The 24,797-nt window shown below is 44.2% G+C and overlaps 2 protein-coding genes across 3 annotated transcripts; one reads left to right on the top strand and one right to left on the bottom strand.

The window, feature by feature from the left end:
• Positions 1-19,052, bottom strand: FPR2 (formyl peptide receptor 2). The gene is given in 4 exon segments (XM_063800827.1): positions 1-1,562; positions 1,565-1,885; positions 10,413-10,556; positions 18,294-19,052. Coding segments are annotated over 2 exon segments (1,053 nt in total). The 5' UTR covers positions 1,872-1,885; positions 10,413-10,556; positions 18,294-19,052; the 3' UTR covers positions 1-816.
• On the top strand, positions 18,673-24,797 carry FPR1 (formyl peptide receptor 1). 2 transcript variants are annotated; one of them, XM_001174290.6, is made up of 2 exons: positions 18,673-18,767; positions 23,568-24,797. In XM_001174290.6, the coding sequence occupies exon 2, from the start codon at positions 23,579-23,581 to the stop codon at positions 24,629-24,631; it is 1,053 nt and encodes a 350-aa protein (XP_001174290.2). In that variant the 5' UTR covers positions 18,673-18,767; positions 23,568-23,578; the 3' UTR covers positions 24,632-24,797. The 2 variants fall into 2 exon arrangements, with proteins under 2 accessions (XP_001174290.2, XP_016792228.2); XM_016936739.4 differs by lacking the exon at positions 18,673-18,767 and adding an exon at positions 19,826-19,925.

Raw genomic sequence — 24,797 nt, 5'->3', positions numbered from 1 at the left:
TTCACTGGTGAATTTTTCTGAATATTTAATAAAGATATAACACCAGAAAACAGAATCAGAGGAATTACTTCTCAATTCCTTTTCTGAGACCATTACAAGTTTCTCTTTGTTCCTTATTTTCTATGAAAACTTAGCAAGGATAGTAGAAAAAGTGAAATAACAGTATATAAACATAAACACAGAAATTCTAACCAACTCTTGTGAGATATAAATATTTAAAGTACATCAGGACTAAGTGTGGTTTATTCCAGGAATTCAAGAGTAGTTTAACATTCAGAACTTAATGAACATTATTTATAATGATTTACATAAAAGAAGAAGAATAATACGACCATCTTAATACATGTAGAAAATGCATTTGATAAAATGCAAAGTCCACTCATGATGTAAGAAAAAGAAACAGAAAACTCTTAGCAAACTAAAAATAGAAGAAAACTTCCATAATCTGATTTGTTTTAATAGCTATAAAACACCTACAGCAAACATTTTACTTTATACTTTAAAGTCTTCCCCTTATTATGCGCTATCTCATCTAAGTCTTACAAATCCCCGCCAGTCTTTCTCTTCTTATATTTCCCAACTCCACTTACCCCAGGGTATAGGTAGAAGTCAAAAAACAAAAAATAACAAACACTAATATTATAGTAGCCTGACTGTCTATTTCTTAGCCCCAAATCAGGGACACAAAAGCATTTTTCCTGAATAAATACTTGAGCTGTGCATCCTTGAATGCCTCAATATGACTCAAGGGTAGGTGAAGCTGGAACTGGCATTAGGGTAGGATGAACAGAACTCAAAATATCCCTGACCCCATCCTCACATTGCCTGTAACTCAGTCTCTGCAGGAGGTGAAGCAGAATTGGCAGCCGTGTCATTAGTTGGGGCTGAGTCCTCAGACAGGGCCCTCTCCAGACTGGTGGGCAGGGAGTGGATCAGTCTCTCTCGGAAGTCTTGGCCCACAAAGACGTAAAGCATGGGGTTGAGGCAGCTGTTGAAGAAGGCCAGGGAGCTCGTTGGGTTAACCAGGATGTCAATGATTTTGTACTTGCCATAGAACAACATCTCTTTCAGCCAGACGGTGCCCAGAAGGGCAACCAGTTGAAAGGGAAACCAACAGATGAAGAAAGAAGCCACCACAGCAGTGAGGACCCGTAAGGGACGGCTGGATTTAATCATGCCCTTTTTGTGGATCTTGGCTGCAATGAGCCCATAGCAGATGGCAACAATGGACATCGGTAAGCTAAAGCCAATGACAAACCGGATAATCCCTCTGGCTGTCAGCATGGTAATGGCCACCTTCTGCCTCTCCTCAGGGGTGCCACCCCAGGATGCAAAGTTGAAAGTACAGTATGTGTCCCCATTTGGAATAGTTACTGTAGTCAAAAAGAGGAAAACTGGCAAGGTAAGGACTAGAGCAAGAATCCAAGGTCCGACAATCACCTTCATGGCCAGACTCACAGTGCGGTGGTTCTGGGCCCAGACTGGATGCAGGACACAAATGCAGCGGTCCAGTGCAATGAAACCAATCAAGAAGACACTTCCAAAGAGGTTGATGTCCACCACGTGTGAATTAACTTACACAGGAACCAGCCAAAAGGCCATTTTTCTCCCATGGCCATGGAGACAATGAGGAATGGTAATGTGGCTGTGAAAGAAAAGTCAGCCAGGGCCAGGTTCAGGTAACAGATGGTGGTGACTGTGCGTGTCATCCGGAATCCAGCCACCCAGATCACAAGCCCATTGCCCAGGACCCCGAGGACAAAGGTGACCCCAAGCACCACCAATGGGAGGATCCGCAGAACAGTGTAGCCAGCAGACTCATAGGACCCTTCTTCATATTCATTCAGAGGAGTGGAGAAGTTGGTTTCCATCTTGCCAGCAGCACCTGAAACATTCCAACAATGGCCATTTCTCAGCTGTGGAACCATCTTACAGCATCTGTATTTATAGCTCACATCAACTTCCACTAAAGCTCCCACTCCTACCAGGAGACCCACTCTATCTACTAAGCCTTGTTGACAACGGTGCTATAGAATTGGCATTCTCTTGGATGCTCCTTTGGGAAGGGATAGTCCTCCATATTCCCATCATTATCAATATGCATTTCACTTATCGGGCTGATCACTTCACCAAGAGGATCACAAGGCTCATACTGAACTTATGTTGTATGGACAATGGAAAATTGAGCATAGGCAGCCTCAGCATTGTGAGGAAGGCACAAGACTCAGAATCAGAAGGCTCACATCTGTGTCTCCCACAATTCAATGCAAACATGCTGGCAAGCTCTGCAACCTCTTTCAGCCCCAGGTTCTTCCAGTCTCCCAACTCCTGTCCCTCAAACTGTGAGAACCCTTGACCTATTGCTTGGCTAGTACTCAAGATAAAGTTTGAGGGTTTGGCTTGAGGTTATTGTTGAAGAGAATTTTGAGGAGTCACTGGTAACATGTAGTAGTATGTTATATCCTGAGGATTCTGCACTAGAGGAAGTCGGCAAAGAGAGTTCCATCTCTGCTTTCTACCCTCTGCTTTTCCCTGTCCCTGCTTGATGTGGAGCTCTTCTCTGTTTGGAATGAAAATAATCAGTGCCGATTTGTATAGCTTTGGTGTCTGTGGGATAAAGACTATGAGAATAATAAGTCGTATTAATACTTGTGAAGTTCTTATTAGAGACTATGCATTGTGTTAATTACTACATATGGGATCCGGTTTGGCCTATGTAATAGCTGTGTAATATTCATTACTTCTAGTTTTCATTAGAATAAATTAAAGCTCAGGGCAATTGTGAAATGTGTTGAAGGTCATTTAGGTAGTAGATAATAGATTAAGGACTTCGGTTTGGCGTGGTCTGACTTCTAAACCCTTACACTTGACAGATATTGCTGGTTGCCCACCCAGCAACGGTTCCCCATTCTTCTCTGCTCGAAAAACCACAATTGTGTTTAGTTACTCACCCTGCAGAGAAGGTGTCTTTTCTCCATGTTGGGAGTAAATCTTGACTAGTCTAATTAGCACTAACTAGAATTCCTCTTACTTTGCAAGGGATTGCTTTGGTAGTGGACACGTGACTAAATTGTGGACAATAACATTGTAAGAATGTAACCCTCAGAGCTTCTCAGATCAAGTTTTTTTGTTTTTGTTTTTTTCTTTTAAGAACAAAAACCCAAAACATGTAGTCCCTGCCTCTGGTCCGGATCACATCTGTAATATTTGTATCCAGTTCAACACAAAGTCCCATGTCACCTGAGCACATTTTCTTATGCCGTGGTCTGTGGACTTTATCAGAAACATCCAGGCTGCCTGTTAAAATTGTATTCATTATCCTTAGCAAACTAACGCAGGAACAGAAAACCAAATACCACATGTTCTCATTTACAAATGGGAGGTAAATGATGAGAACACATGGACACAAAGAGGGGAACACTGGGGCCTACCGGAAGGTGGAGGGTGGGGGGAGGGACAGGATCAGGAAAAATAAGTAGTGGGTATTAGGCTTAATACCTCAGTGATGAAATAATCTGTACAAGAAAACACCAGGATACAAGTTTACCTGTATAACAAACCTGCACATATACCCCTGAACTTATAATAAAAATGAAAAACAATTATATCCATAAATCTCATTCTAGAATCTGTTTGTGTAAAAGCCAGGATGATTTGCTATGGCCATGAGAATTTGAGAATCATCTCAGACTGGGCTATTCAGCATCTTTAAGAGAAATAGCAATTCCATAGCACTTGTTCACATCTAATGTTCATAATAACGTCGGGAAACAGCCATCACATCTGGGGGAATTCATGGCCCGGGGACTTCTGTAGTTTTTTTCAACATCATGCCCAGCCAGTCAGTGGAGGCAGCAAGATATGGAAACCAAGATGGACAACTCCAGAGCCACTGCCTTTGCATACAGAAGTCCTGCCTTTGAAAGGGATTCCCCCAAGATTACTAGGATAGGGCTCTGCCTCAGTCTGGTGAATTTTAGCCTTCTTCCTTTTCCTTATTTCCTCCTTTTCTTCCTGCTATTACCAGTGAGTTTCACTGAGATATTCCATGGGACGTTATTTAATGTAGCTCAGGGTTTCTCAACCTTGGCACCATTGACATCTGGGTCTGGGTAATTCTTCGTTGTGGCAGACTGTTCTGGACACAGTAGGATGTTTAGCAGCCCCCCTGGCCTCTATCCACAGACACCAGTAGCAACTCCTTCTCCAGAAATGACAATCAACAGGTTCCATAAACATTGTCAAAGGTCCCCTCGGAGGCAAAGTCGACCCCAATTGAGAGTCACTGTTATAAAGAATACTGGGCTCAGCCAGATACGGTGGCTCACGCCTGTAATCCTAACACTTTGGGAGGCCAAGGAGGGTGGATTGCCTGAGGTCAGGAGTTCCAGACCACCCTGGGCAATACAGTGAAGCCCCGTCTCTACCGAAAATACAAAAAATTAGCCGGGCCTGGTGGCATGCACTTGCAGTCCCAGCTACTGGGGAGGCTGAGGCAGGAGAATCGCTTGAACCCGGGAGGCGGAGGTTGCAGTGAGCTGTGCCACTGCACTGCAGCCTGGGGGACAGAGCAAGACTCTGTCTAAAAAAAAAAAAAAAAAAAAAAAAAAAAAAAAATATATATATATATATATATATATACATACACACACTGGGCTCTGAAGTCAGCTAGGTCTCTCTTCTAATCTCATCTGTGATGTCTCCTCACTATGAGTTTTTAGTCACTGATCTCTCTTTGAGCCTCAGTTTTCTGCTCTGCAGAACGAGGACAATTTTTTTATGGTGAAGTCTAACTTTCAGGTGAGGATTAAGTGAGAATAGATGTGGAAATCTTTTAGGCTAGACTGAGTACATCTATGACAAATGGGAACTCTTGGCCCTCACCAGGCTGTGTGCTGTGTCGTGGGGCTCAATCCATTATGAAGTTCAAGGTCAGGACAAGAACGATGCTCATAGCAATAGTTGTTTCTACTTATGAACATTACCCACACGCCAAGAGCTTTTCCTTTAACCCTATCAACGCCTCTCACAGGATCTGTGGATGGGCTGTGTTAATATGTGTAAACACTGAGCACTCCTGAGACACAGTGAATATTGATTAATCTTAGTGATATTAGGTTGGTGCAAAAGTAACTGCCGTTTTTGCCATTAAAAATAATAGCAAAAACCACAAGTACTTTTGCAGCAACCTGATAATTAGTATAACCATTGTACAGATGAGGAAGTTAAGACTTAGATGGGCTGCGTTAATTGTTCAACGTTCCCAGGTAGAAAGAGTAGAGACAGAATTGGAGCTCAGCCAGGTTGATTACAACAGAATTGTGCTGTTAACCCTTTTCCACCCCATAGTTCCTCAACAGACTCAGATTTTCTCTATCCACACTCCAAACATTCTACAAGGCACTTAGAAGACATGATCTATCCATAATCTCAAATTCATTTTAAAATGTTGATACAGGCTGGGCGCAGTGGCTCACGCCTGTAATCCTAGAACTTTGGGAGGCCAAGACAGGTGGATCACTTGAGGCCAGGAATTCGAAACCAGCCTGGCCAACATGGCGAAACCCTGTCTCTACTAAAAATACAAAAATTAGCTGGGCATGGTGGCGGGTGCCTGTAATCCCAGTTACTTGGGAGTCTGAGGCAGGAGAATCACTTGAGTCTGGGAGGCAGAGGTTGCAGTGAGCCAAGATCGTGCCACAGCACTCCAGCCTGGGTGAAAGAGCGAGACTCCGTCTCCAGAAAAAAAAAATGTTGATACAACAAGGAAGGATGATTGTGCAATGACAGGTGAGGACAAATTAACAAGGCAAAAATTGCAAAGTTTTGGGTCCACCCTAGTTGTAATGTAAGGAGGAGAACTGCGAACCACAGATGATACCTGCACTGATTATGAGGTCTGCTATTTGGTGAGTCCTTAATATGTGCCAGTCACTATATATTTTATCATCTCTGATTACAATACCCTTGCTTTGGGACAAGTGCTGTCCTTGCGTAACAGGTAGGAAAGTACGGCTCAGAGAGTGGAAGTGACTTTCACAATTATTGAGGGTTGCAATTGAATTTATGACCACAGATTTCAAATGAAAACTCAGCAGTTCCTCATTAGGTTACTCTACTTCTCCAGCGCACTCACTATCCCACACCTTAATTATTTCAGTCCTGCTTTCTCCAAAAAGTACCTCATTTACTCTGTTTTTCCCACTCTCAGCAGATGCCCTTGACTGACATTATAATGAGAAAATGGTAATAACTAGATGTGAAATTTTCAGCCGTTCCTCCTCTGACCCTCAGTCTACCTGCCCCTGTCACTGTGAATAAAGACTTCTTGTTCTTCCCAATAATTTCCCTCCCTGCATTGGCCCAGGATGCCCTCTCATCTTCCCACAAACTTTCCCCCTGCATTTGTCCTTCCATTTTCTGCCAAAAACAAACCCTCAAGATTTTATTTCTACTAGATCATTCTCACTATTACATAAACATTACATAAATCATATCCCCTCCCTTTAAAAAGAAACCATCCTTGGCCAGGTGCCGTGGCTCACGCCTGTAATCCCAACATTTAGGGAAGCTGAGGCAAGTGGATCACTTGAGGCCAGGAGTTTGAGACCAGACTGGCCAACATGGTGAAACCCCATCTCTACTAAAAATACAAAAATTAGCTGGACATGATGGCACGCGCTTGCAATCCCAGCTACTTGGGAAGCTGAGGCAGGAAGACCTCTTGAACCCTGGAAGGCAGAGGTTGCAGTGAGCTGAGATCGCACCACTGCACTCCAGCCTGGGCAACAGTGAGTCCGTCTCAAAAACAAACAAACAAACAACAACAAAACTAAACAAAAACAAAATAAAAACCACCCCAAAAAACAAAACAAAAAACAACCAAAAAGATCCTTGGACTATATTCCTTTCTGGTGTTAACCCTATTTCTCCTGAGAGAATTCTTTCTATGAAAAGAATTTGCAGCCAGATTTTGGAAGGAGTTTTCTGTGTTTGCTCCCTTTGATTCCCTGCCTCACTATTTCTCCTGAATCCAATCTGTGTTGACTCCAGTCCTTAGCACTGACCTGGTGCATTTTCCTGAGGATGCTTATGACCTCAAGGCTGCAAATGCAGTGGGTGCAAATCCATATTGGTTCTTATCTCAATATCTTCGTGATAGAGGACCCATTGGGTCTCTTCTTCCCACTGGATCGCTTCCTTCTCCTTAAATCACGTTTTTCCTGTGCCATGAGATGATAAATGTACACACAACACACTTTCACTTGCATTTGAAGCTCAATTGGCCACCTCTTTTCAGTCCCCTTTGCTAGTATTTTCTGCTCTAAATTTGACTCTAAATTTAGGAGTGTCCCGCAGCTTTTACTTGTTCCCCACCTCTCTTATCTCTATATAGTCTTTCTATAGGTGATATTATCCAGTCTCAGGGCTTAAAATATCATGCTCTCTTTTCATCTAAACTATCAGCCTTGGCCTGTCTCTGGTGCTCCAGGCTGATATAACCTCTCCCCACGGGAGTCCCGTAGACATTCCAAACCTAACGTGGCTCAGCCAAACAGTTGATTGTCTCATCCTCCCAAACCTGCCACTCTTCCAATATTTTGTGTCTATTTGAGTTTAAACACTCAGTTGTTAAAGCTTCCAAACTAGAACTTATCTTTCATTTCCCTTTCTCTCACCACAATCCCATCCAAGTCCTATTAATTCTATCTACAGAATCTGCTGAATGCACAGCCAGAGCCATCTCTATCTCTACAACCCGTGTCCATGGTCCTGTCAGGCAGGAGTGTTTGCGCCAACTTTGCAAATAGGTTGTTCCTGGTCCTGCTTTCCCCTGCCCTACAATCCAATCTCCAGAAGGAAACCAAATGAGCTTTTAAAAAGTTCAATAAGGGCCAGGTGCAGTGGCTCACACCTGTAATCCCAGCACTTTGGGAGGCCGAGGCAGGTGGGTCACCAGAGGTCAGGAGTTCGAGACCAACCTGGCCAACATGAAGAAACCCCATCTCTACTAAAAATACAAAATTAGCTGGGCGTGGTGGCACGTGCCTGTAATTCCAGCTGCTCGGGAGGCTGACGCAGGAGAATCGCTTGAACCAGGGAGGCGGAGGTTGCAGTGAGCTGAGATCGTGCCATTGCACTCCAGCCTGGGCAACAAGAGCAAAACTCTGTCTCAAAAAAAAAAAAAAAAAAGTCCAATAAGGGCCGGGAGTGGCTCATGCCTGTAATCCCAGCACTTTGGGAGGCTGAGGTGGGTGGATCACCTGAGGTCAGGAGTTCGAGACCAACCTGCCCAACATGATGAAACCCTGTCTCTACTAAAAAAACACAAAAATTAGCTGGGCGTGATGGCGGGTGCCTGTAATCCCAGCTACTTGGGAGGCTGAGGCAGGAGAATCGCTTGACCCTGAGAGGCAGAGTTTGCAGTGAGCCGAGACTGCGCCACTGCACTTCAGCCTGGGCGACAGAGCAAGATTCTGTCTCAAAAAAAAAAAAAAAGGTCCAATAAAATGGTGATGCTATTTTCAACACCTTCTAATGGCTTCCAAACTTCTAACTTATCCTTATCTTAAGTTCCCTCAAGTACCCCTGGACCTGCTCTGTGCATTCCTCAGACCTCATCTCTGCACTCTCGTGGGACACACTGGGCTCCACCCACAACGGGCTCTGATTCCTTGAACATGCAGCTCATTGTCATCTCGGGGCTTCTGCCTTCTCTGTTCTTTCTGCCTACCATGCTCTTCCTCTTAAGCTCCTCACACCTGGCTCCTTCACATGTTTATTTATTTATCTTTGAGTTAGAGTTTCACTCTTCTTGCCCAGGCTGGAGTGCAATGGCACGATATCGGCTCACTGCAACCTCGGCCTCCTAGGTTCAAGCGATTCTCCTGCCTCAGCCTCCTGAGTAGCTGGGATTACAGGCTCCCACCACTACGCCTGGCTAGTTTGTTGTTTGCATTTTTAGTAGAGACGGGGTAATGCAAGCCCTAAATGCCAGCCACACACGTGACTTACAACTTTCTAGTAGCCATGTTAAAAAAGTAAAATCACTGGGAGAAATTAATTATAATAATATGTTTCATTTAACCCCGCAAATAAAAAAAATCATTGGAACACGTTACCAAAATGAAAGTTATTAACGAGATAAATTGTATTATTTTGATCATACTAATGATTAAACTACACTAAGTATATTTTACACTTAAGCACATTTCAGATCAAGATAGAAACATAGGCGCTCAAAAGCCGCCTGTGGCAAGTGGATGCTCCATTACAGCACTGCTCTAGAATTTAGGAGGTGTTTGTCAGAGAGCAGGAGTTCCATCGATAAATTTTAAATTGTCAGTCCCCAACTTACCAGCAGCTAAGCTCCTTTTCCTGTGTGCTTCTTGGCTTCCTGTGGAGCAACACCGGCTCTAAAGGGCTTTTGCGGAGACTACTGAATGATGGGGGAGGGACAATGGAGCTGGAGCCAATCCCCTAACAGAAACTCAGGATTTCTTATAATTTTCAGAAGACACCTTGGGTATGTTGTCAGCGGACTCTTCTTAGAAACCAATGTGTCTGAATGTTCCTTCACCTCTAGCCTTCTGTGAGAGACTGGAGTTCATGCTTCCAAATGTCAAGGGTCAAGGAATCTGAATGTCCAGCCCTTCCTTCTTCAGAGTTTCATGAAAATGAAAGAAACAATTACTGAAGTGAGAAGAGTTTCAGCCAGGCAATCAAGCCCAAATATGATAATTAAGTCAAACTCAATTCTCGACTTATGCAGTCCTTCTGGCATCAAATGTGTGGGTCTTTTCCATATCAAGCAATTCTCCAATTCTCTGGGGACACCACTGGGTATCTCACAATTCAATTCAGCTCCGACGCTGTCTACCTGGAGTTAGTGTCAGATCCCACAAGTTAAAGGGCTCACTCTCCCAAGACTGTCCTCACTTCAGACACCAATCCAAGTCCCAGGTGGCCACCTGTACTTCTGACTGACTGGCTATAAATCGGGGGTGGGGGGATGTTTATAACCCCTTCCTCTGTTCTGATAATTTGTTAGAATGGCTCACAGAACTTAAGAAGGCACATTACTGGCCGGGCGCTGTGGCTTACACCTGTAATCCTAGCACTTTGGGAGGCCGAGGTGGGTGGATCACTTGAGGTCAGGAGTTGAAAACCATCCTAGCCAACATGGTGAAACCCCACCTCTACTAAAAATACAAAAAAAATTAGCTGGGCGTGGTGGTGGGCACCTGTAATCCCAACTACTTGGTAGGCTGAGGCGGCAGAATCGCTTGAACACGGGAGGCGGAGGTTACAGTGAGCCGAGATTGTGCCACTAAACTCCAGCCTGGGCAACAGAGCAAGACTCCATCTAAAAAAAAAAAAAAGAAAAGAAAAGAAGAAGGCACATTACCTACATTTACTCGTTTGTTCTCAATGGAGTTCACATATCGAGAAATAAAAGGTGGTAGGTATTGTATAGGTGCAGGTCTCTAAAGAGGTGCTTCCTTGCTGGCTGCTGGAGACATAGAGATCAATCAGACATGGGCTCTGCGGACCACCTGAATAGAGAGGTGAGAATGCAGTGCTTAGTTACAATAGGGTGGGGGCACGTAGTGACAGACAGATGCCTGGCTCCTTGTGAGGTCCTCTAAAAGGAACCACTAACTCAGATTCACGGATCTAGAGTCAATATCCGGAGGAGGGAACATGTAGGCTGAGTCTTAAAGACTCAGATAAAGGAGAAAAAATAATGCATTCTTGTCAGAGGGGAGTAAAAATACCCACGAAAGGGGTCACAAAAAAGCAGGTTACTTTTGTTTACCAGAGCATAGATGATGAGGCAGACAGCAATAAGCATTAAGTATGTAGAGGGTGGCAGAGGCAATTTCTTGGATGGTCTTGAATGCTGTAAAAATAACTTAGAATTTCTTCTTAAAATTTCTTTCTTATATATATATTTTTTATTATTATACTTTAAGTTTTAGGGTACATGTGCACAATGTGCAGGTTAGTTACATATGTATACATGTGCCATGCTGGTGTGCTGCACCCACTAACTTGTCATTTAGCATTAGGTATATCTCCTAAAGCTATCCCTCCCCCCTCCCCCCACCCCACAACAGTCCCCAGAGTGTGATGTTCCCCTTCCTGTGTCCATGTTTCCTCATTGCTCAATTCCCATCTATGAGTGAGAACATGTGGTGTTTGGTTTTTTGTCCTTGCGATAGTTTACTGAGAATGATTTCCAATTTCATCCATGTCCCTACAAAGGACATGAACTCATCATTTTTTATGGCTGCATAGTATTCCATGGTGTATATGTGCCACATTTTCTTAATCCAGTCTATCATTGTTGGACATTTGGGTTGGTTCCAAGTCTTTGCTATTGTGAATAGTGCCGCAGTAAACATACGTGTGCATGTGTCTTTATAGCAGCATGATTTATAGTCCTTTGGGTATATACCCAGTAATGGGATGGCTGGGTCAAATGGTATTTCTAGTTCTAGATCCCTGAGGAATCGCCACACTGACTTCCACAATGGTTGAACTAGTTTACAGTCCCACCAACAGTGTAAAAGTGTTCCTATTTCTCCACATCCTCTCCAGCACCTGTTGTTTCCTGACTTTTTAATGATTGCCATTCTAACTGGTGTGAGATGGTATCTGATTGTGGTTTTGATTTGCATTTCTCTGATGGCCAGTGATGGTGAGCATTTTTTCATGTGTCTTTTGGCTGCATAAATGTCTTCTTTTGAGAAGTGTCTGTTCATATCCTTTGCCCACTTTTTGATGGGTTTTTTTGTTTTTTTCTTGTAAATTTGTTTGAGTTCATTGTAAATTCTGGATATTAGCCATTTGTCAGATGAGTAGGTTGCGAAAATTTTCTCCCATTTTGTAGGTTGCCTGTTCACTCTGATGGTTGTTTCTTTTGCTGTGCAGAAGCTCTTTAGTTTAATTAGATCCCATTTGTCAATTTTGGCTTTTGTTGCCATTGCTTTTGGTGTTTTAGAAATGAAGTCCTTGCCCGTGCCTATGTCCTGAATGGTAATGCCTAGGTTTTCTTCTAGGGTTTTTATGGTTTTAGGTCTACCATTTAAGTCTTTAATCCATCTTGAATTAATTTTTGTATAAGGTGTAAGGAAGGGATCCAGTTTCAGCTTTCTACATATGGCTAGCCAGTTTTCCCAGCACCATTTATTAAATAGGGAATCCTTTCCCCATTGCTTGTTTTTCTCAGGTTTGTCAAAGATCAGATAGTTATAGATATGCGGCGTTATTTCTGAGGGCTCTGTTCTGTTCCATTGATCTATATCTCTGTTTTGGTAACAGTACCATGCTGTTTTGGTTACTGTAGCCTTGTAGTATAGTTTGAAGTCAGGTAGCGTGATGCCTCCAGCTTTGTTCTTTTGGCTTAGGATTGACTTGGCAAGGCAGGCTCTTTTTTGGTTCCATATGAACTTTAAAGTAGTTTTTTCCAATTCTGTGAAGAAAGTCATTGGTAGCTTGATGGGGATGGCATTGAATCTATAAATTACCTTGGGCAGTATGGCCATTTTCATGATATTGATTCTTCCTGCCCATGAGCATGGAATGTTCTTCTATTTGTTTGTGTCCTCTTTTATTTCATTGAGCAGTGGTTTGTAGTTCTCCTTGAAGAGGTCCTTCACGTCCCTTGTAAGTTGGATTCCTAAGTATTTTATTCTCTTTGAAGCAATTGTGAATGGGAGTTCACTCATGATTTGGCTCTCTGTCTGTTATTGGTGTATAAGAATGCTTGTGATTTTTGTACATTGATTTTGTATCCTGAGACTTTGCTGAAGTTGCTTATCAGCTTAAGGAGATTTTGGGCTGAGACAATGGGGTTTTCTAGATATACCATCATGTCGTCTGCAGACAGGGACAATTTGACTTCCTCTTTTCCTAATTGAATACCCTTTATTTCCTTCTCCTGCCTAATTGCTCTGGCCAGAACTTCTAACACTATGTTGAATAGGAGTGGTGAGAGAGGGCATCCCTGTCTTGTGCCAGTTTTCAAAGGGAATGCTTCTAGTTTTTGCCCATTCAGTATGATATTGGCTGTGGGTTTGTCATAGATAGCTCTTATTATTTTGAGATACGTCCCATCAATACCTAATTTATTGAGAGTTTTTAGCATGAAGGGTGGTTGAATTTTGTCAAAGGCCTTTTCTGCATCTATTGAGATAATCATGTGGTTTTTGTCTTTGGTTCTGTTTATATGCTGGATTATATTTATTGATTTGCATATATTGAACCAGCCTTGCATCCCAGGGATGAAGCCCACTTGGTTGTGGTGGATAAGCTTTTTGATGTGCTGCTGGATTTGGTTTGCCAGTATTTTACTGAGGATTTTTGCATCAATGTTCATCAAGGATATTGATCTAAAAAAACTTTCTTTCTTAAAATTTCTTCTGCTTAAAAGCTATTTAAGCAGGAGAGTGACTTGTCAGGAGTGTGCTTCCAAAAAACATTGTTCTAGAGTCCCCCTGCAAAGGGATGGCTCTGAGAATGTTCCTAGTTGGAGGCAGAGATCTTAAAGGGTAAGAAGTTGCCAGAGATCAAGGTGAACTTGTCGAATAGTTGCCTGTGCTGGAGTAGTGTGCTAGAGAGGAGGTGTAGTTTAGGGAAAGATTTCCAGGCTTGGTAGACTGGGCTTGGAGACCAAATGGCTCTGGAGAATGAGGAAGCATGAAGGGTCTTTATGAAGCCCACATTCATAATTCATGATTGCTGTATAACCACCCAAATCATAGCATGTAAAACAACCATTTCATTATGTTCATGGATTATGTGGGTTGGGAATTAGGATAAGGCACAGAGGAGATGCTTGTCTCTGCCACCCAAAACTCAAAGGTCTGGGGGTGACTAGAAGACTGTGAATCGGAGTCATCTAGAGCTCCTTCATTCACATGTCAGATGCCTGGGTTGGAATGACTCAAATGCTGAACTAGGCTGGTATTGCACCAAGTGCCTACGGGCAGCCTTTCCAGCATGGTAAGCCTTTCCAGCGGAATCAAAGTCGCAGGACAATGGCTGCCTTCCTCCAGAACACGTGTTCCAGGAGAACCGGAAGATGCTTCCTAGCCTTTTTTGACCTAGCCTTGAAAGCTACGTGGAAGTCATTTCTACCACATTCTTTGGTCAAAGTAGTCCCAACCCTACCCAGGTTCCAGGGGAGAGGGGATACAATATGCCTGCCTTCCTGTCAGTGGAAGGAGAGTCCAAGAATATTGTGGCCATTTTCTTCAGAACGGTTGCACCAAGGTAACTGCGTAGATTTGGGGGCTGTCATTGAGATGAGAGTCAATGAAAAGAAGCAGAGTGTTTAGTTTGTTAGAGCTGCCATAACAAAATACCATTGGCTGGGCGGCTACAACAATAGAAATATATTTTCTCACAGTTTTATCAGCTGGAAGTTTAAGATCAAGGTGTCAGCAGGGTTGATTCCTCCTGAGTCCTCTCTCCTTGGCTTGCAGATACCGCCTCCTCCTCATGTTTTCACACAGTTTTCCCTCTATGCCTGTCTGTGTCTGGATCTCCTCTTTTCATAAGGATATCAGTCATATTGAGTTGGGGCACACCCTAATGACCTCAGTTTCAGCTAATTACCTCTTTAAAGGTCGTATCCCCAAATACAGTCACATTCTGACATGCTGGGGTGTATTGGTCAATTCTCATGCTGCTAATAATGACATACCCAAGACTGGGTAATTTATAAAGGGAAGAGGTTTAATGGACTCACAGTTCCACGTGGCTGGGGAGGCCTCGCAATCATTGCGGAAGGCGAAGGAAGAACAAAGGGACATCTTACATGGCGGCAGGCAAAAGAGAATGAGAACCAAGTGAAAGGGGAAACCCCTCATAAAATCGTCAGATCTCGTGAGACATATTCACTACCGTGAGAACATTATGGGGGAAACCGCCCCCATGAAACAACTATCTCCCACCTGGTTCCTCCCACAACACGTGGGAATTATGGGAGCTACAATTCAAGATGAGATCAGGGTTGGGACACAGCCAAACCATATCATGGGGTGAGGGCTTCAACCTAAGAATTTGAAGGGGAATGTGACACAATTTAGTCCTTAACAGAGTTGTGGGAGAAGGTGAGGAGAGCAAAGGCTGCAGATGAGTTTGAAAGGAAACAGGAACCCAAAATGATGTGTCTGGACATCAAGGGCAGGTCTGAGCTAGAGACAGGGGTCTGGTGAATGTTAGCTGAGGTGTGGTTCAAGTTTTAAGCATGGATAGGTTCACCGCAGAGAATGTGAAACAGCAGATAGAGAGGTTTATGTAATTACTAAGATATTGATAATACTTATTGCACTGGAATTCATGCCAAATGCTTTGTATCACTGATCTTATTTGTTCTGCTCCAGAAAACACCTCTGTAAGTATCATTGCTCTCAATTCACAGGTGAAGTGACTGGGACCCAGTGCAGTTAAATCAGGGGTCAAATCTAGCCACTGGTTGTTTTCGTATGGCCTGAGAGCCAAGAATGGCTTTAATATTTCTTACCGGCTAAAGAAAATCAAATGAAGGGTATTTTGTGCCATGCAAAACTTATATGAAGTCCAATTGTTGTGTTTTAAATAAAGTTTTATTGACATACAGTCATGCTCCTCATTTACAACTTTGCTTGTGGCTGTTTTCAGGCTACAACAGCAGAGCCAAGGAGTTGTGATGGAGACCCTATGGCCTGCCAAATGAAATATATTGACCATCTGGCTCTTCATAGGAAATGTTTGTGGCCCAGTGCAGTGGTTCCGTCCTGTAATCCCAGCACTTTGGGAGGCCAAGGCAGGTGATTGTTTGAGGTCAGGAGTTCAAGACCAGCCTGGTCAACGTGGCAAAACCACATCTCTACTTAAAAAATACAAAAATTAGCCAGGCGTGGTGGCGGGCACCTGTAATCCCAGCTACTGGAGAGGCTGAGGCAGGGGAATCACTTGAACCTAGGAGGCAAAACTGCAGTGAGCCAAGATCACACCACTGTACTCCAGCCTGGGTGACACAGTGAGACTCTGTCTCAAAAAAATAAAAGTTGGGGGAAATGTTTGAGACCCCTGGATTAGCTGGCTTGTCCGGAGCTAGTGAACAGTAGTCCTGGGATTCTAGTCCAGGCAATCTGGCTTCACCACCTCAGTCCAGTGCTTTACTGGGAGGCTGTGCTGCTCGCCGAGGCCATTTCTCATGTTTCAGTTACCAGAAGAGTCAGGGACTTTTGCAGCATAGGCAGGAATACCCCCATTCCGGTCAACCTAAGACATCTTCCCTTTTAGCCTTACGCAAACACAGAAGTGGAAGTCCATTTTAAGACTTTGCCTTTTTTCTTCACCATAGTCACTTTGGAATGCACACTCGGCTCTATTTTTGCCCAACCTAGTGTGCTAATCACGGGCCATTTGGTAGCAAGGAAGAAAACCTACTTATGTTTTAGAAAAGAGGGCTCATGGGAAACAGGTAGGGGTGTCCCAGGACCCCCGTTTTAGGAAGAACAGTCAGACTTCAAAAGACCTACAAATTTTTCTGGCAATTACTCTCTGTGGAGTCCCTTGTCTCTTGTTTTCTCTTGACATTTGGGCCCTTCTCCTCTGTGCATAATGATGTCCTCTGCCATTCCCTTTATTTTAATCCACTTACAAAGTGTTGGCTTCCATGTGACTCCTAGGCACGTCTTCATTTGTTATCCTTCATACCTTGGGAATCTTCTAAAATGCATCTGTTGTTACGATCCCAAGAAAATGTTTATAAAATACAAACACAAATGTTTATAAAGTACAAACGAACATATCACCCTTCTGATTAAAGATCTTCAGTGATTCTCCATCTGATCCCCATCCTCCTGGTGTGGGATGCTGGAGTGTAGCAGTCCCCAACATTTTTGGCACCAGGGACCAGTTTCATAAAAACCAATTTCTCCATGGGGTGGCGGGGTAGATGGTTTCAGGATGATTTAAGCACATTGCATTTATTGTAGACTTTATTTCTATTATTATTATTACATTGTAATATACAATGAAATAATTATACAACTCACAATGATGTAGAATCCGTGGGAGCCCTGAGCTTGCTTTCCTGCAACTAGACAGTCCCATCTGGGAGTGATGGGAGACAGTGACAGATCATCAGGCATTAGATTCTCATAAGGAGCACACAACCCAGATCCCTGGCATGCACAGTTCACAGTAGGGTTCACACTGTTATGAGAATCTAATGCCGCCACTAATCTGACAGGAGGCAGAGCTCAGGCAGTAATGCCAGCAATGGGGAGTGGCTGTAAATACAGATGAAGCTTCTCTTGCTCGCCTGCCAGTCACCCGCTGTGCAGCCCACTTTCTAACAGGCCACAGACCAGTATCGGTCTGTGTATTGGTCTATGGCCTGGAGGTTGGGGACCCCTGCTGTAATGTGAAGTCAGGAGCTGTGGTAGCTTTCTTGGAGCCATGAAGTGGCAATCCCCAGGAAAAAAAGTCACCATATTAGGGATAAAAAAGAGGAAAGATTAAAATGAATGTAGTTCTTGATGATATTTTCCAGATATAACCTAACCTAGTATTACCCTCTTGCAAAATTCTTGTAAAGTAAACCATAAATTTCGTCTTGGTTCTAAGCTAAGCTTGTCCAGCCCATGGCCTAAGATGGCTTTGAATGCAGCCCAACACAAATTCATAAACTTTCTTAAAACATTATCAGATTTTTGGGGGATTTTTTTTTTTTTTAGCTCATCAGGTATCGTTAGTGTTAGTGTATTTTATGTGTGGCCCAAGACAATTCTTCTTCCAGTGTGGCCCAGGGAAGGCAAAAGATTGGACACCCCTGGTTGAAGCCATTGTTAGGTGTAATTGTAAATTATAAATTACTTAGAATTAAAAACAGCCCGGCTCACGCCTGTAATCCCAGCATTTGGGGAGGCTGAGGCAGGAGGATCACTAAACCCAGGGGTCTGAGACATGCCTGGGCAACGTAGCAGGATACTGTCTCTAAAAGAAAAAAAAAAACAAAAACAGCCTTAATGCAACAATGCCTTGGTAATAATGCTTTCAGAATCAGTGTCATTATCTCTGATTCTGTAACTGTCTTACCATATTTCTCCATATCACTCTGATACCCTTGGAAGGATGCTTAACATTTCAGAAAAACAGTTATTTCTTTGGGCTAGAAGACTACAAATGAGCTTCCACAAGATCAGAGGATTATGGGGTTAGTCTTGGTGGTGTGCATGGGTGTGGATGTGCTGTCCTGCCAACTGTCTCAACTTCCCCCCGTCCCTTACCTCTCTCTGTGTTTCTGGTCTCCATCCCTCACGACTTCTTCTCTTCCTTTCATTGCTTCCCTCTGATTCTTCTCACCACAGTGCTTGCTGCTTTCTTTACCTTGACCCTTGGAGGGAGCAGGGGCCCGGACACTTGGATTTCTTGGCCCTTGATGTTGAGAGCACCGAACCTCTGCATCCCACAGAGACTGAGGCTGAGAAATACAGTCAGGTACATGAGTTTCTAAACAGGCCCAGCCCACTGTCCTAATGCCATTAAAACAGACAGTATATTGGTGTATTCTTGGGGCCATCAAAAATCAGAAGAAGCTCTGACTTCCTATTTCCTGCTACCCAGCTGGTTTCAGTTCCTTTACCCCTCCTCCTGTTCCTTGGTGTATGTTTTGTTGCAATCATTAGAGCCTGAGTCACTCTCCCCAGGAGACCCAGACCTAGAACTACCCAGAGCAAGACCACAGCTGGTGAACAGTCCAGGTAAGAAACATATTCTGGGGGACTGAGTAGCTTGACATAGACACACTTAATACACTGGTGAACACAATAGACTCTTTGGTTGAAGAAGGATGTGGAGTTGAAGAATAATTTTTTTAAAGAGGTTCTAAACAGGCCGGGCACGGTGACTCATGCTTGTAATCCCAGCACTTTGGGAGGCCAAGGCAGGTGGATAACTTGAGGTCAGGAGTTCGAGACCAGCCTGGCCAACATGTTGAAACCTCACTTCTATTAAAAATACAAAAATTAGCCAGGCGTGGTGGTGGGCGTCTGTAATTCAAGCTACTTGGGAGGCTGAGGCAGGAGAATTGCTTGAATCTGGGAGGTGGAGGTTGCAGTGAGCTCAGATTGCACCACTGCACTCCAGCCTAGGTGACAGAGTGAGACTCCATCTCAAATAAATAAGTAAATAAATAAATAAACAAATAGGCTCTAGATTTTATTGGGGTCCTGATGGGAATGATGGAATATAGAGACACTATGAGGCTGCAGGAGAGAGAAGGGATAAGTGAAGGAGGGACGTTCTTGAGTAAATGGGGGAATGAGTTTTATGGGACCAGTAGAGGGTAGTTCTTGGATGGAAACACTTGTTTTCTGGTCACTGAGATGAGGGCAGAGAACAGTGATGCAGGAGCCAGCAGGAGGAGAATCTGGTGGAGCAAGAGGCAAGGGCATCAGCTTGAGGGCTTGAGTCGGGGTGGGAAAGGATGTTTGGTTTGAAGCTTTCAGGAGAAAGCAAAAGAGCCCTAACGACTTTATGATGGGTCATGGGGAAATGAGTGTAATACAGAAGCAGTCACCTTTCGGATCAGTGATGAGTCTCCACGTGAAGACACTGGTTCTGCATGGTGCATAGGACCCAGCAGCGGAATACAGCCCTGCCCTCTCATGAATCTGCAGACATTGGCTGTCATTTCTCATCAAGCTCCTAGTTTCCTCTTCTGTCACACAGTGATGATGATGTATAATCAATGCTGAGTTTGTTGAGATCAGAGGCAAGAAAGTTGAGGATGTGGTACAATGATTATCAAGCATAAAGTCCTTCATCGATGGCAGCCACCAAGGCCTGTGTTCCTTGCAAATCACAGGATTTTTCCCTTGAACCATAATTGGACAAAATTGCACAGGTTTTCCTCTCTGGTATGTTCCAGCTCATTATTGCAGAATCTTCCTCATTCATTGCAACAATCTTCTGAACTGGTTGCCTTAGAGATTCTTGAGGACAAAGAGTCCTCAGGGTATTTTGGTGGTTGGATGGGTGGTAGGGGAGGGAGACATCTCTGAGTTGTTTCTGAGATTGTAGAGTATCAAAGTTCATTAGAAATGTGAGCCACATATGTAATTTCAAAGTGTCAAGTAGGCACTTTAAAAAGGTGAAGAGAAACATGCGAACTTAATTTTAATAAAATATCTAACCTAAACTTGAATAGCCAAATTATTATCATTTTAACATGTAGTCAATATAAAAACTATTAATGAGATGGTCACAATATTTTTTTCATACTAAGTCTTTGAAATCTGATGGGTATTTTACTCCTACAGCCTATCTCCAGTTGGACTAGCCACAATTCAAGTGCTTTAAAACCACATGTGGTGAGTGACTAGTGTATTAGCCAGCTCTTCTGTGCCGGTAGCATGGCAAGGCAGAGGCAGAAAGAGAGTTTTGCTGGAATTCGACAGCCTGGGCTGTTGGGTGACTTTAAGGAATTAACTGAAATGCTCTAAGTCGCACTTTCCTCATCTGCAAAATGGGTACCATAAAGACAGTGACCCTCATAGTAACAATTTTGAGGAAGGCTGCTGCAAGCATTAGAAGAGAAGACCAGGCCGGGCACACTTTAGGAGGCTGAGGCAGGTGGACTGCCTGAGCTCAGGAGTTTGAGACCAGCCTGGGCAACATGGTGAAACCCCATGTCTACTAAAATACAATTAAAAAAAAAAATTAGCCAGGCACGGCGGCGTGCACCTGAAATCCCAGCTACTCAGGAGGCTGAGACAGGAGAATCGCTTGAACCTGGGAGGCGGAGGTTGCAGTGAGCTCAGATCACGCCACTGCACTCCAGCCTGGGTGATAGAGCGAGACTCCATCTCAAAATAAATAAATAAATAAAATAAAATAAATTAAAAAAAAGAGAGAAGGCCAGCTCTTGGCAAGAACCTGACATGCACTTTGCATACCTGATCTAATGAAATGTCATATCCAATACATATTTGGACTATTATTTCTATCACGGTCTTCTACATCCCCAAGAGTGCTGAGCCCATCCAATGGATGGAGAAGCACCTCCCATCCATCTGGCCAAGGTAACCGCAGAGACGAGAGTGGAAACAGAGTCTGTTGTTCTGACTTCTTCTAGCACAGAATCCATTGGATATAATACTTGATTATACGTCATTTAGTATCACTCACGGATCCATTTGACCTATGTTGGAAAACTAACCAAGTACTATGCCTTGCTTCCCACGATGAGAGAGGAAAGGGAGATTTCATGACCTTAAAGAGAGAGAGGCAGCAGAATTTGGAGTGGAGAAGTTGCATATCTTTTTTTTTTTTTGAAACGGAGTCTCGCTCTGTCGCCCAGGCTGGAGTGCAATGGCGCAGTCTCTGCTCACTGCAACCTCTGCCTCCCACGTTCAAGTGATTCTCCTGCCTCAGCCTCTGGAGTAGCTGAGACTAAAAGCACCCACCGCCATGCCTGGCTAATTTTTGTATTTTTAGTAGAGATGGGGCTTCTCCATGTTGGCCAGGCTGGTCTCGAACTGCTAACCTCGTGATCCACCCGCCTCGGCCTCCCAAGGTACTGGGATTACAGGCGTGAGCCACTGCGCCCGGCTGAGAAGTTGCATACCTTTTAGTTCTTATGCAGTGTCATGGGTGAGAGAAAGTCTTAGTCCACGTTTGTGTGACACTAGGTCACTGAAGCTGTCGCCCACTGATTTTCTGATATCTTATGCTGTTATTTTTTCTTTATTAAATTGATGGTAAAATACAAAAAGTTAACCATTTTAGGCTGGGCACAGTGGCTCACGCCTATAATCTCAGCACTTTGGGACGCCGAGGCGGGCAGATCACCTGAGGTCAAGGAGTTTGAGACCAGGCTGGCCAACATGGTGAAACCCTATCTCTACAAAAATATAAAAATTAGCTGGGCATGGTGGCAAGTGCCTGTAATTCCAGCTACTCAGGAGGCTGAGGCAGGAGAATCACTTAAACGCGGGAGGCGGAGGTTGCAGCGAGCCAAGATCGCACCACTGCACTCCAGCCTGGGTGACAGAACGAGACTGCATCTCAAACAACAATAAAAAAGTTACCCATTTAAATGTACAATTCAATGACATTAAGTACAACTACAGTGTGTTGCAACCATAACCATTATCTAGTTCCAGAACTTTTTTATCACACCAAGCAAAAACTGCATATGCATTAAGCAACAATTCTCCACTTCCTAGTTTCCCCAGTCCCTGGCAATCACTAATCTGCATTCGGTCTCTGTGAGTTTGGCTACTCTGGATATTTCATACAAGTGGACTCATACAAAATGTGACTTGTGGTGTCTTCCTTCCTTCTCTCCTTCCTTCCTTCCTTCTTTCCTTCCTTCCTCCTTCTTTCCTTCCTTTCTTTTTTCTTTCATTTTAGACACAGGGTCTCGCTTTGTTGCCCAGGCTGGAGTGCAGTGGCTCAATCATAGCACACTATTAACCTTGAATTCCTGGGCTCAAGTGAGCCTCCCATCTCACCCTTCTGAGTAGCTAGGACTACAGGTGTGTGCCACCACATCCAGCTAATTTAATTTAATTTTGTTGTTGTTGTTAGAGATGAGGATCTTGCTATGTGGCTCAGGCTGATCATGAACTCCTGAGCTCAAGCAATCCTTCTACCTCAGCTTCCCAAAGCTCTGGGATGACAGGCATGAGCCACCACATCCAGCTCTCTTTTGTTTAGCGTAATGTTTTCAAGGTTCAGCCACGTTGTAGCATATATCAGTGCTTCATTGTTTTTTATGGCTGAATAATATTCCATTGGGTGGATAAACCACATTTTGTTTATCCATTCATCTGTTGATGGACATCTGGGTTGTTTCTACCTTTTGGCTATAGTGAGGAGTGTCTCTATGAACATTTTTGTTTGAATACATGTTTTCTCTATACATCTTTGGCCCCATATTCTCCTCTTGGAGGTCAAGGACCCTATCTTCCTTAGCCATTTAATCTCCCTGGTAGGGGCTTGCATGTTAGCAATTATGAGGATGTGTCATAAGATGCAATCTTGGCCACGTGCGGTAGCTCACGTCTGTAATCCCAGCACTTTGGGAGGCTGAGGTGGGTGGATCACCTGGGGTCAGCAGTTCAAGACCAGCCTGGCCAACATGGCAAAACCCCACCTCTACTAAATATACAAAAATTAGCCAGGAGTGGGGTGGTGCATACCTGTAGTCTCAGCTACTCAGGACGCTGAGGCAGGAGAATCGCTTGAACCCGGGAGGCGGAGGTTGCAGTGAGAGATCACGCCACTGCACTCCAGCCTGGGTGACAGAGCAATATTCCATCTCAAAAAAAAAAAAAAAAGATGTAATCTTGCCCAACAGGTACAATAAAAGTTTGCCAATGTATAGACGTGGGCATGTGTAAGGGACAGTGGTGAGGATGTTCCGGCTGTTGTGGGAGCTCTAGGGGAAGGTGAGAAAGCTAGGAGTGGGAAAACTGGCAGGGGCAGAAATGAGGGGGTGGGGAAATGGTACGGAGGTTCATAACTGAGGAATGACCACGACTGCACTATTTCAGGAGCAGACAAGATGGAGACAAATTCCTCTCTCCCCACGAACATCTCTGGAGGGACACCTGCTGTATCTGCTGGCTATCTCTTCCTGGATATCATCACTTATCTGGTATTTGCAGTCACCTTTGTCCTCGGGGTCCTGGGCAACGGGCTTGTGATCTGGGTGGCTGGATTCCGGATGACACACACAGTCACCACCATCAGTTACCTGAACCTGGCCGTGGCTGACTTCTGTTTCACCTCCACTTTGCCATTCTTCATGGTCAGGAAGGCCATGGGAGGACATTGGCCTTTCGGTTGGTTCCTGTGCAAATTCATCTTTACCATAGTGGATATCAACTTGTTCGGAAGTGTCTTCCTGATCGCCCTCATTGCTCTGGACCGCTGTGTTTGTGTCCTGCATCCAGTCTGGACCCAGAACCACCGCACCGTGAGCCTGGCCAAGAAGGTGATCATCGGGCCCTGGGTGATGGCTCTGCTCCTCACATTGCCAGTTATCATTCGTGTGACTACAGTACCTGGTAAAATGGGGACAGTAGCCTGCACTTTTAACTTTTCACCCTGGACCAATGACCCTAAAGAGAGGATAAAGGTGGCCATTGCCATGTTGACGGTGAGAGGCATCATCCGGTTCATCATTGGCTTCAGCGCACCCATGTCCATCGTTGCTGTCAGTTATGGGCTTATTGCCACCAAGATCCACAAGCAAGGCTTGATTAAGTCCAGTCGTCCCTTACGGGTCCTCTCCTTTGTCGCAGCAGCCTTTTTTCTCTGCTGGTCCCCATATCAGGTGGTGGCCCTTATAGCCACAGTCAGAATCCGTGAGTTATTGCAAGGCATGTACAAAGAAATTGGTATTGCAGTGGATGTGACAAGTGCCCTGGCCTTCTTCAACAGCTGCCTCAACCCCATGCTCTATGTCTTCATGGGCCAGGACTTCCGGGAGAGGCTGATCCACGCCCTTCCCGCCAGTCTGGAGAGGGCCCTGACCGAGGACTCAACCCAAACCAGTGACACAGCTACCAATTCTACTTTACCTTCTGCAGAGGTGGAGTTACAGGCAAAGTGAGGAAGGAGCTGGGGGACACTTTCGAGCTCCCGGCTCCAGCTTCGTCTCACCTTGAGTTAGGCTGAGCCACAGGCATTTCCTGCTTATTTTAGGATTACCCACTCATCAGAAAAAAAAAAAGCCTTTGTGTCCCTTGATTTGGGGAGAATAAACAGATATGAGTTTA

This window comes from Pan troglodytes, chromosome 20 (assembly GCF_028858775.2).
Source record: "Pan troglodytes isolate AG18354 chromosome 20, NHGRI_mPanTro3-v2.0_pri, whole genome shotgun sequence".
Taxonomy (NCBI): Eukaryota; Metazoa; Chordata; class Mammalia; order Primates; family Hominidae; genus Pan; species Pan troglodytes.
This window is presented reverse-complemented; position numbering and strand designations above follow the sequence as displayed.